This window comes from Ochotona curzoniae, unplaced genomic scaffold (genome assembly GCF_017591425.1).
Source record: "Ochotona curzoniae isolate NIBS_2020 unplaced genomic scaffold, NIBS_Ocur_1.0 contig_66, whole genome shotgun sequence".
Taxonomy (NCBI): Eukaryota; Metazoa; Chordata; class Mammalia; order Lagomorpha; family Ochotonidae; genus Ochotona; species Ochotona curzoniae.
The window spans coordinates 23,360,508-23,373,358 of NW_024466512.1; the positions used below are offsets into that span (position 1 = coordinate 23,360,508).

Consider the following 12,851-nt stretch of genomic DNA (forward strand, 5'->3'; position numbering starts at 1 on the left):
TTGGACCCACATGGGAGATCCAGGTGAAGCTGTTGGTTTTGGTCTGGCCCAGCCCTGACCTTGTGATCATTTGGGAAGTGAACCAGTAGAGTCATGATTTTTAGATCCAGAAAAGAAATTGTACAGAAACTTTAAGAGACACTTTCAGAGAGAAGATGGATATGAATTCCTCTAAAGTGTAAAGAATAGAAACGTAAGTTGAGTTCACAGGGGAGAGCCTCCCAGTTGGTCCAGCCACGGCAAGGAAATGTGAGCTGCTGGATGTGTCTCAAGGCCCCTCAGGGGGCCCTCCCATGTGAAATCATAACAGCCCAGGCACACCAGAAGCAGGAGGGCCAGAGACCACATCGAAGAAGGACCAGGAAGCTGCAAACAGAAGGTCTACCCAGCAGCCAAAGGTTGACTTCAAACCCCCAAGAGTTGCTATGCAGGAGTAAACACCTGTGGGAATAGGAAGAGCCACTGGTGGATGTTGCAGGAAGACAGATTCACCATAAACAGAAGACAGAAGCTCCTTGCTTACAGAGGGGCAAGGAGAGTACTCCTGTGCTGGTATCCAAGCGATGCGGCTGCTGGTTGTCTCCGCACACGCAGTCAGAGTGTGGCATCAGAAGAGCTGGATTGTGGCGATTCCTAGCCAAGATGCTATCGCCGCATCTACAGGAAAGTCACAGGCATAAAGATTCTTGGGACTGGAAAAACCATCAAGGTCATCTAACCTACCTCTGTGATCAAAGGCTAAAGAATCCCCAGCTTCAGGTTTGTGTTCGCCAAGAGCCACCAGATGCAACGAGGTCGCAGTCGCTCATCAGTGAACTGAGAACGAATTGACAGTCCTCCCAGAGAACACATACCCTCCAGATGGGTTTCCTAGGACTTGCCTGATAACCCTCCCCAGTGCGTCAGGGAAAACACACGAACTACTGCCGAATCTGGAGTGTAATTTAGAGTGGCATGGCACTTTGGGTTATCATTGAAAACCCTAAACTCATAAAACAAATACCAAGCTATTGTTCAGATTTCAAAGATTTCTACACCCTATGGAATAATTCATGCTGGGATCTTCTTAGGTAAGAAGCCAGCTATGAGCTCGTATTTCACCTTGGGGCTTCTGAGCCTCAGGCAACAGCTCTTGGCACACAACTTTCCAAGAACTCCCTGGTCACACTCAGAGCGAACTCCTCGGGTACTGCAACATAAATGCTTCCTTTGCTTGGATGCCCCCTCCCCTCCCCACAGGGCCCTGGCAGAGGGCATCCAACCTGCCACAGAGATCTGTACCACTCAGGGCTTTGCACAAGGGAATAGAACATGTCAGAAAGTACCCTGAGTGGACGGATTCAAAGTCCTGTGGGGGTTACCTCAGTACAGCATGCTAGCTGTGGGCCTGTGAGGCGGACATTGACGTAGCCTTTCAGAGCCCTGGCTCCTTCTTTTTCAAAAATATATATTGTGGGAGGGCTGGCGCAATGGCTTGATTGGCTAACCCTCTCCCTGCAAGTACGGGGATCCCATATGGGTGCTTATTTATGTCCCAAACCACTCCATTTCCCACCCAGCTCCCTGTTTGTCGCTTGGCAAAACAATAGGGGATGGCCTGAAGTTTTGGGGCCTCATACCCATGTGGAAGACCCAGAAGAGGCTCCTGGCTCCTGGCTTCAGATTGGTTCAGCTCCAGCCATTGTGGCCACTTGGGGAGTGAACCAGCAGATGGGAGAGCTTTGTTTCTCCTTCTCTCTGAAATCTGCCTTTTGATAATTAATTAATTAACTATTTAAAAAAATTACTGTGGCATAGCAAATAAAACAGCTGCCTGCAATGCCAGCATCCCATATGGATACTGGTTTGAATCCCAGCAGTTAAACATATGTCCCAGTTCCCTGGTAATGGCCTGGGAAAAGCAGTGGAACATGGTCCAAGCGTTGGGAATCCTGCCACTCAAGTAGGAGATCCAGATGAAAATCTTGGCTTTGTCCTGGCATAATCTCAGCCATTGCAGTCATTTGGGCAGTAAAAATCTCTTTCTCCTTCTGGCTTTCAAGTAAGTAAAAAAACAAACAAAAAAAATATTTTTAAAGTATTTGAAAGGCAAAGAGAGAGCATACCCAGTGATTCATTGCCCAAATACCTGCAACAGCCAGGTCAGGTCATGACCAAGCCAAAGCCCGTAGCCCCCAACTACATCCAAGCCTCCCACGTGGGTGGTAGGAATCATCTATTTGAGTGACGCCCCCTCTGCCTTTCCTGTGCATGAGCAGGGAGCTGAGAGGGAAGTGGGAGAGCTGGAACTCAGTCCAGCACTCCAGCACAGGCATCTGAAGTGATGGCTCACCCTGTGCACCACAACACCTGCCTTAGCTCCCTCTGTGTCCTCAGGGAACATTTCACTGGCACCGCTGTTCTGAGGATTAACAAGAATGGCTACAAAGTATGCTTTCCCCTCCCTAACACACAGCCTGACACACTGTAGGGAATGCCGCTGCTCCCTCACGGGGCTTGACTTCCCTTCTTACCGGGCCAGGGAGCTAGCACGCCCATAGATTCTTAAGGGTGTTTTATGCAGGGCAGGGCCAAGCCACGGACTAAGGCTGCAGCCAGAACAAAACCTGGACCCTCCACGCTGGTGGCAGCTGCCAGGAAGTTACACTCTCTCCTCCTCCAGTACCTAACAGCAGGGGAAGAGGGCTGTCTGTCAGAAAGGCATGAAGTAACAGGAGTTGGGGTTGGCAGAAAACCACCAGTGACACTGCCCCCTCCCGTGGCTGATGCCAAAGTGGCTGAGTGGGTGGGAGCTGGGACTGCAGGGCTGGGGCGGGGCACAGGGTAACATCCCCCACCTCCAGGACACACAAGCCTTCAGCATCATCTTTACTGTGGTTCAAGGGAGCAAACAGAAGCCTCTGTTAACTGCTCACCAGAAGGACTAATGAGAAATGTGAATACCGTGTGTGGAGGACCTCGCGGGGCTGGCTAGAACATAAACAACTATCAACAATGGAGGAAGACTGGCAGACTGGAGTCCCGCTCCACAACACAGCAGTCGCACCTGGGTGCACAGAAAAGCAGGGTAAGAACTAAGCTGCACCACACAACAGCCCTAACCACGCGTAGCTGTTTCCACTTGAAGCACCATGACTATAATTTTAGAAAATTAAAAACACCGTTCCTCAATCACACCTGTCATGTTTCAAGAGCTCAGAAACTGCATGTTACCATATTAAGCAGCACAGTTCAACAGCACAGATACGGAGCACATTTATCGTCAACGAAAGCTCTATCACACTGCTCACAGCAACCAAAACAAGAAGCCCTGCAAATGCCCACTAGCAACAGAATGGATCATTACACGGTATATTCACACAGAACTGGAATAAATCTCACAAGCGGCACACGGCAGGCACCTGAGGACACACTGCAGCCGGGCTGTGGAGTCTGCGTGCACTTTTCGCACGTTAAATCGCCTCTAGATGATTTGTATTATACAATGGCAATACCGTGTAAATAACGTGTACACTTTAGTTGTTTAGGGAACAGTGCCAAGGGAACCTCTGCACACTTAGGTACAGATTCAAGTTTTCCGCTGGGATTGGCTCAATCCAGGCATACAGAGCTGGGCTCTAGGGAAGTCAGCTGTGCCTGATTCCACTTACAAAAGGCTCCCAAACAGGCAAAGCCAACCTGTGAGAAGCCAGAAAGAGCGGATAACCCCTGCAGGTTTTAGAAAAAGGCGGGTAAGCAGGAGGCTCTGGGGCTCCCTGAACGACGCGTTCCCTCAGTAGGAGCAGCTGAGAAATGAAGGGGTGAAGACCAGGAGCACCGTGCACCTGACTTCGCTGTGATTCACGGCTTGCAGGGTGTTTTCTGGAGCGTTTTTCTGGGGTGGGCGTTCCCTATCAGCCAGACACGGGCAAGAGGAGGGCGGAGCGTCCTTTCAACAAAGCAAAGCAAACCTGGGCCGTGCCCCCTGCTGAGGAGCCTCCCGTGGAGGTCTTCAGCGCGTCCCCACCCCATCCCGGACAGCTTACCTCTGGTCTGCGTGCTGGGCTCGGCTTCCTGCCCGGCTGGCGGTGCTCAGTGCTGTTGGCACTTCCAGTCCGGGCTCACTTCGAGCCGACCAGGCTCTCCCGGGGCCGCACTCCTTGCAAGGCCAGCTCAGACCGCCCCTGCCTGCCTGACGGCCTACCTGCACCTGCGCTGTCCCCGGTTTCCCTTCCGCGACCCGGCGCCGAACTCGTGTCCACTCGGGGCAGTCGCCGTCCTGGCAGCGCGTGGGCCCCTGGAACTGGGAGAAGGCACCCGGGAAGTCCCCTCTGGATCGCTGATGCCTCCAGCCAAGCCGGAGGAGGCTGCGCCCGAGGCCTGGCAGCACTCCGCCTCCCGCACGCGCAGTTCTCCAGGGAAGCGCCCGCCCCTCCGGCCCCACCCAAGCGGGGGATGCGGGACCCGAGGAAGCAGCGTGAGGCCGTTTTCCCTCCGATCCTTACCTCCCTGGGATCCTGGGCTGGAGGGGTGCCGTGCCTCCGTCTGGAGCCGAAGTTTTCCACCTTCCTCTCCAGTCAAATTCCCCAGCCCTGCAGCCCCCGGGAGTGCTGCCTGCCCCGAGTGTAACTGCCCAATGGTGTGGGGCAAGGTTCGGAATCTTCAGGCCTGGGAGTGCTTCAGGGAAGGGATAGAGCCGGGCTTGTTCCAAACTCACCTGTCCAGGGCCGGCCTGGCCTAACACTGACCGCAGAACTTGATCGCTGTTAGCCCCGGGGCAAGCTGCTTTTATCTCGATCTTCACCTGCAACTTTCAAAAGTTGACCGGAACATGAACACTCGCCTATCTATGCAAACATTAAGTTCTATTGCAAATATCTGGTCTTTCATAAATTAAAAAAAAAAAAACTCACTATGAGTAGCCGCACCATGAGTAGACCCATTCTATGGAGGGATGACTGAGGCCCTGGGGCATCTGACTTCAGAAGTCTCAGACTCAGGAACCATTCTTAAAAGACTCCTCAATATTGAACTCTGCAGGGCGGTAAAACTGCAGGCCACCTAGCACATCTTCTCCAAGTGGTGAGTGGTGGCAGCACCAGTGCCAGTGGGAGACGTTATATACCCGCAGGAATACAAAGGGGGCTTGACCTGAAGTTCCTCTGGAATCAGCCAGTTCTCTCTCTCTCTGCCTCAGAGCTCAGACAGGCGACTCCAGTGACCTGCTGAAAGTCTCCCGGGTCTGCAGAGAATTCAGTAACGCTGCTGGCTGAGCCTGGGACAGCCCTTCCATGGTCTCAGCCCTGGAGCCCCAGCCATGACCAGTGCAGAGCTCCTCCAGCTATTTATACCTGGAGAAGGTGACCCCAGAGAGGGGCCAGAGAGCAGGGAGGATCTGCTCCCGGCTCCCTTAAGTGTCTGGAGACACGCAAACTCCGCGGAAGTCAATCTGTGTAGCCAGCTCGATTTCCTCTAGCAGGGTCACGCACCTCTTTCTAACACTGGAGGGGACGCAGACTGAAGGAAGTCCAGCCTGACCTGGGAGGTGAGGGTCTGGTGCTGGGGAGGCCAGCGTGCAGCAGGATGCTGGACTGGGTCAGAGAGGAAAAAAAAAAGTTTCTTACTTAGGAACCCCCAAGGGGAAAGGGGCTGCTACCACAGACTTGGAAGAGCACACTCCTCCCAGTGTGTGGGAAGGAGGGCAGGCTCACCCACCATTCCCATCACCGCTGGACCCTAAGCAAAAGCACAACTGGCTCCCACCTGCAGGTTTGAGATTTAGCTCCTGGTTCACGCCCGAGCCCTCCAATGTTTTCATCGAGTTCTCACTCAGCCTGCATGCTGAGATTCTGAGTTGTAGAGTGAGGTGCAGCGGGGAGAGGGAATGAGGGCATGTTCCCAAGCATCACCTCAGGGTGCAGGAGGCAGGACCCTGCCCTGGGATGGGGCTGGATTTCCAGGGCACCAGGAGATGGGCACTGTTCCTCTCTCTCACTGCCAATGCCGTGTAGGGGCCATTTGCGGGCCCTGGAGCTCCAAAAAAAGGCAGCAAAGAGGAGTCTGCACAGGTATCCACTCCCGGGAGCTCCTATGAAGGTGGCTGCCCCAAGTTGGCCCTCAGTGACCTCAGGTAGAAGCAGAGACGAAGTTTTCCACCATGTATGCCCTGGCTTTTGGAAAGCACCTAATACTTTGACGCCACAGAACAGGGAGCCTTAATCCCACGTGGGTGGCTCAGGAAAGAAGTTTGGCCTTGGCAGGGTGGGGGGGGAGGTTACAGGGTAGCCAGAAAGATGAGGATGCCACTGTTGTAGGCGGAGGTGAGGGCAGAGGGAGAGGCACCTAGGATGGGTTTGTCACTGGGGCATTCTGTAAATGATGCGACCTGCTCACCAGGGTGCCCCTGCCCGCCTATCGGAAAAGGACTCCTTTGCCATGATTGCAGTCTACTTGTTAATTAGAACCACTCTATCACGGTAGCATGCATTTGAATTGTCTGTCTCCCTACATACACACACTCCTGCAAATAATCATGGAATTTACGGACATCAGATTTTGTTCCACCGTCCAAGCACATAGAGCAGTACCCGCAAAAACACCGCGGGTGCTCGAGCTGTGCGTACAGCTTTACGTATGGGCAGACGGATGGACAGGTGTGTGCATGCTCGGGTAGGGGGACAGACTGGCAGGTGGATCGATGGATCAATGTTTCGCATTTGCAGGCTGTGAGACCAGCACAGAAAAGCACAGAAAGTCAGAAATTCCCTTTCCAGTCCTCAGCTTGGGCAATCCCCCAGAGACGGCGGTTCCCGAAGAGGGGCTCCGGGGCTAGGAAATCGGCCGGGAGCACCGCGGGGATCGCAACGGTGGTGGGCGGCGCGAGAGGGAGGCTGCGAGGCCGAGGCGGCCGGGGGAGCCCGGCGGCCCGCAGCGTGGTGCCCTGACGCACGCTGGGCTCCGAGTCTTTTCAAGTTTCGGGCGAGGCGAGGGAAAGGAGGGCGTTCGCCCCCCAAGCTCCGCTCCGCCAGTCTCCCGCTAGGCCATTCTGGACTTGTCCGCGGCGCATCCTGGGCGGTCAGAGGGCTCAAGAGGGCTTCCCGGCTGGCCTCCCTCCCCCCTCCTCGCGTCCCTCCGGCTCCCCAGCCAGGCGGCCTCCACCCCCTCCTGCAAGGGCGAAATTGCTAAACTTGTAGCAATAATGACCCTGCTTTCAGGCTGCCGACTCCCGCTGAACAGCTCCGCGCCCCGGCCAGCCGGGTCTAATCAGTGCGCCCCTCCCTGCTGCCCGCCCAGCCCCCTGGCACCCCCTCCCCCAGCGCACAAGAAACGGGGAACAAAACCCGCGCGCATTTCTCCGTCCCTCTGTCGAGCAGACTGCAGCACAAAGCCCCCGCTCTGAGAAGCAATGGGGAGCTGGGGCGGGGGACGTCAATCCGACGCGCTGGGGTTTTTGTTCGCCCAGGGGACCTCGCCTTCCTACCACACCTTTTGTTCGGGACTCCAATAAAAAGCCATTCTTTCCGCACCTTCCCGGCCCGGAGCCGGCTTTCAGCAAGGCCCGGCCCCACAATGGTGCGGCGCTCTGAGGCCTCCCCATTCACCCGCCTTGGCACGCTCACAATCGGCCGTGTGGCAGCACAGGCCTCGCGCAGGCATTCTCGGCAAGTGACAAGGAGCCGCATAAAGCCGCGGCCGCCGGGGGAGAAAGGCGGGCGGCCGAGGGGGAGCGCTCAGCCACGGCGGGGCGCAGGGCTGCGTCCCCGGGCGGGCGCGCTGGAAGGCCCGGCGGCGGCCGAGGAGGGAGCTGCCTTCTCGCCGTCCGCAGCTAGATCTAGGGGAGAACCTTCACTTTTCCCCGGCGACCCTAGAATCGAAAGCCGAGGGTCCCAACGCTCTTCTTTCTTACCAGAGAGCGTCCAGCTGGGGGGGGGGGTGGGAGGGAGGAGGAAGGATTATAAAGCCCTGGACCTCAAAAGGCCCAATCTCTGACCTGCCCTCCCCGCAAAAGGGAAGTTAGTGAGCAAAACCGCGGAGAGCCGGGACGCGCAGCCCGAGCCAGGCTCGCCGAGTCCAGGCTTGAGATCGACCCGGGACGGCGGCCTTCCCTCCGCGTCGTCTTCCCGGTCCCTTTCGGCGCCGCTCCCCTCCACAAAGGCAGCCAAGGTTGGAAATATTGCACCTTGTTTATTGACTCCTGTAGTGTGTGGCAGCGCTGTGTACACGGCGTGTGGATACAGTTACATAAAAATAATATGTGCTGGATACAGATACGAAACAGAAAGGGATCTGGTCACCTCTCGAAGGGCCACGGTCCCGGATTCCTCCAGCGGCCCCGTTCAACCTCTTATCTCCTGTGGCAGGTTTTCCTCCCAGAGTCCCACCTCACCCCCTGGGCCCTCGGGGAATCCGGGCCAGACCCAGGTCTGCTGTGGAGGGAGGCAGCTGGAAAACGAAGGTTGACTGTGATGGGCGACCCAGCGGCCAAGGACGCATCGGGCCGGAGATGTCTCAAACCACAACCCCTCCTTGTTCTCCTCTTTAAGCTTTCCTCTCCCTTGGGCTCCCCGCCGACGCTTGAGTGCGCGGGGAGAGCCGGAGAGACGGTTCTCGCTTGGACAGAATTCAGCACAGCCAGCCTAGGCCTCCCGCACTGCCCGGGGCCGCCGCCGCCGCCTCTGGGCTCACAGTCCACTTGTCTGTCTCTGAGACAGTCCTGCCACCGGACGCGGGCATCCTCCTCGCCCCGGACCTCTTCCCAGGCCTCGGGTGGGCTAGGGGGGAGCGAGATGTGTCTTTTTTTTTTTTTTTTAACGAGGGGATATGGCCCGGGAATCAGATCTTTCTCATGCTTTTGAGTCCTGCGGCACCAGGTTGTGGCGGGGGCGCCGGCTGCATGAATCTACCCCGTCTCTACCAGGCCCGAATGCCCTGCAAGGTGCCTTGCGCACACGCGGCCCCGGCGGCCGCGCCCTGGTGCAAGGGCTGCGCGCCACCGCCGCCAAAACCGCCCAGATTGCTCACGTTCACGAAAGGTCCTCCCCCAGCCGCGCTGCAGGCGGGTGGCATGGCCGTGGTCGCCGCCGAGGCCCCGCTGCCGGCTCCTCCACCTCCGCCGCCGCCGCCCGCCGGGTACGCACAGCCGTAGCTGCCGCTGTAGGCCGCAGCGGCGGCGGCAGCGGCGGCGGCGGCGGCCGCGGCGGCCGAGTTCCCGTAACCGTAGGCAGGGAAGCTGTTGTAGGAATAGGCGCCGGCGCCCACGCTGTAGGGCGCGCCGTAGGCCTGCGCGCCGGGCGTGACGCACGGCTTGCCGTCCCGCACCAGCACCGGCACCGCCACGCGGCGCGGAGGCGGCGGCGGTGCGTGCGCGCCCAGCTCCAGGGACTTGTCCTGCCGCTGTCTCTTGCACTTGTACCTGCGATTCTGGAACCAGATTTTCACTTGCGTGGACGTGAGTTTCAGGCTGCTGGCCAGGTGCTCACGCTCGGGCGCGGACAGGTATCGTTGCTGCTTGAACCTGCGCTCCAGCTCGAAGACCTGAGCTTGCGAGAAGAGGACCCGTGGCTTCCGGCGGCTGCGCGGCTTCGGCCTCTCGCTCTCCTCCGCCGCCTCACAGTCTCCGGCCGCCTCCAGAGGTTTCTTCAGCGGGCAGCTTTCTGTGAAAGAAGCACAACAGTAGCGTTCAGGAGCTGTTTTCGTCCTGGCCTCGCGCGGCTCCCTGAGCTGCTGCGCCACGGTTCCTTTCGGGGACCGGGGAGGAACGAGCAGTCCTTAACCACCGGGGCCATTTGGAGAGCTGGAGAACCCTGCCACAGCATCAGTGCCCTCGGCGGCTGGAGTAGCGAACGTGCGCCTATTGGAATCCCGAGCCACTGCTGAGGGAGATGCCCTGTGATAAGCACTGTTTTTCCATTGGAAATAGATACCGAATTTGCAACTTCGCCTGTCTTCCCGGTCGCGCCGGGTGGCTGAAGCTGCCTGAGCTGGACCTCTTTCCGTTGGAAATGCCCGAGGCTTACCCAGCGCCTGGCCCCGCGGCTGCTAAGTGCTTATAGAAGACTATATGCAAATGCGTGCGTGACGGTGTCTGCATTACCTCAGGGAAGAAAAAAAAAGTTTGCGTGTAGGCGGTTTCTCAGAGGTTTCAGGCCCAGAGGGAGCTATCGCGGCAGAGCCTGGGCCTCAGACCCTCCAAACCTCCTCTGGTGGTGGAGACTGGGTGGGAAGAGAATCTTTAACAATGAAACCTCTGAGAACGCTTCCTGGGGGTGAAGCTGGGGTGTTACTCAGCTATGCGTTCTCCCTGCCCATCCCACGCACCGCACCGCAAACTACGTTGTGCGGTTTTCTTGGGGGGTCCGCAGCCTGGGACACAAAGCAGAAAAGCTGGAGTATCAGGGGTGTGAGAGCCAGGAGCACGTAAAAGATAGTATTCTCACGCACACCCCAGTGTGCCCTCCCTCTGTGCGAGCGAAGACGCGGATCCCCAAGCTGAAAAGTGAGGCGTCCACCCACTCTGCGCCCCGTGGGATGCAGGAGCCACAACCTGCCAGAGGAGGGACAGCTGCCCTAATCTCCCAGGCCCATTTCAGGACGGAAGGACAGTGCGGGACCCTACCCTTTCTTGAATGGTGGGGTATTTTTTTTTTCAGTGAGAAGGTCCCTATTAGAGGGGAAGAGCCAACGCTGGCCAGTGGTTGGGGCCCGGCGGCCGCACCCGTTGGGCTCCTCCAGCAGTTGCCTTTTCCTAGGGAGCTGTGCTGCCTCCGGCTTGGTAGTAGTCGTTGTCGGGTGGCCGCGACCTCCCCTCCAACTGCGCCTCACGGGTGCCTGCGCCTGGCGGAGCTGGCGACGACCGACCCGGGCGGAGGCACAGCGTGGCCCCCGCCAAAAGGTTAAAGGGGCGGAGGAGGTGCTGGCCAAGGTTTACTTTGGGGCATATATATTTTGCGGGCGCTCGGCCACCTCCGCTCCAGGTGCGATTCCTTCCCAACCCCCGCCCCCCTCTACTCACTTTGGCTCCTCTCCCTGCGGACCTCCGACTCCTCTTCGTGTTCCTTGGGCCCACCGCACGAGTCTCGCAGCACTGTGTGGACAAAGCTCTGCGGACAGAGCCCCGCGTCTCCGTGCGCGTCGGCTGCGGCCAGAGAGTTCAAATAGGACAGTTTGTCACCCTCCTCGTCTTCGTCCTCGTCCCCTCCGTCCGAGAACTGCGCCCCCTCGGCGGCGGCCAGCATGCAGGGCGCCGAGTGGAAGTGCTGCTCCAAGTCCGCCTGTAAGTGCGCTCCGTGGAAGTGCTGCTGCTGCTCCAGATTCAAAATGTCTTTGACTGAGAAAGGGGTGGAGGTGACCGGGCTTGGTAACATCATCAGGGCCACTTAATTGTCCAGTCCAAATACTCAATAAATCCCGGCGGGGGCGGGGAGGCAGCGCGGCGGCTGCAGCTCTCCCTCCTGGACTCTGCCGCCGCTGCCGACTCGGACTTTTTTTGACAGACGCGGTCCCGCTGCAGTCTAAACCGCCTCCATTGGCCGGGACCTGGGGGTCTGGGTTTTGTTAAGCCACTGCAGAGACTGGGGCCGGGGCTGCCGAGCCTCTGGCCGGGGGCTCTCGCGTCACGCCGAGGGGCGGAGTGCGCGCCAAGCCTCCGTCCCCATTGGCTCGGGCTGCCGCAGGACACGCCCTGCCCGCCGCGTCCAGGGCGCCGAGGCCGCGGTGCCACCAGAAATAAACGAGAACCAGACCCAGAGCGGTGGAGTCCCAGGCGCTGCGGGCCGGGCCGTGCTGACCCGAGTGGCCAGACCACTCCCAGGCTCCAGCCCCGCCTGGCTGCACCTTCCTGATCTGAGCTACTTCTGGGGTGGGGGGTTTGGTGGCCGAGAACCAACTCCTGGGAAGGATACCCACCCCTCCAGAAGTGTGGGGCCGGGAAAGTTTTCCGGCGAGTTGCACCAGGCGCAGGATCCACCGTTGTAGTCTTCGGATGAAAGGACGTTCTTGTCCATTGCCGCCTGAGGCCTCAGAGCAAGCCGCCCTCTCCGCCTGGGATGTCGTGCTGCCCTGGTCGGTTCTCCGAGGCGGTGTTCAAGGAGCACCTCCCACGAAGACGCACTCCTCGGTCCCCTGGCCCGAGGGCCTCTCTTGCGCCTCTGCACTTGCAGCTCTCTTTAGCAATGAAGTTAGTGGTGTCATTGATGGCTTCCCACCTAGTTTTGTAGCTGAATGCACCTGCCAGACACCCTGGTTAGACTGCGAGCCTCCACCTCCCCCTCCGAGGGCAGGGTCCCTGTAGGTTGCTTTTTACCCCTGTGGTTCTCTCAGCTGCTGCCCAGAGCAGGTATGTGAAAACATGATGGGTGTACTGACAACTCTGGGTTCGAATCCTGATCTTCCTCAGTGTGTGGCCCGGGGCGTGATGAAACCTGTTTCCTTCTTCAGGGTTATCAGGGTTAAATAGGGCAAGACACACCAGGGACCTAGTACAGCGATGCTTCTGGCTCAGGGTCGGCTCACAGGTCACCTCTGGCTGCCCTGGCGTGTGCCGTGGCCCTGAGGGCTGCGCGCACTAGGTGGCCCCACGCAGATCTGACAGCAAGATCTGTCCTTGCAAGGGTAGGGGCCCAGAAATCCTGGGTGTCTTCCGCCTATTGAAATGGAGTGCTTTTCACATTTGTTGACCCACGGGTCTTCTGGGGTCCTGATGAGGTCACAGTGGGTTTTTGTTAGGGGGGGCAGGTAGAAACCCATGGGATCCCCAGAGATTCAGGAAACTCGCGCGCGGGAGGGTCATCTTTCCCCTCTACAGTAGGCATTCGCGCCAGTCACCACGCCCAGCGCTGGGAGGAGCAGCGCGGACCTTGGAAAAAAAATGGGGG

The 12,851-nt window shown here is 58.2% G+C and overlaps 1 protein-coding gene across 1 annotated transcript; it reads right to left on the bottom strand.

Moving 5' to 3' along the window:
- Window positions 1-8,889: 8,889 nt before the first annotated feature.
- NKX2-3 (NK2 homeobox 3) lies at window positions 8,890-11,532 on the bottom strand. The gene is made up of 2 exons (XM_040991820.1): window positions 10,991-11,532; window positions 8,890-9,632 (listed from the first exon to the last, which is right to left on the bottom strand). The coding sequence occupies exons 1-2, from the start codon at window positions 11,343-11,345 to the stop codon at window positions 8,890-8,892; spliced, it is 1,098 nt and encodes a 365-aa protein (XP_040847754.1). The 5' UTR covers window positions 11,346-11,532.
- Between the last annotated feature and the right edge of the window lie 1,319 nt (window positions 11,533-12,851).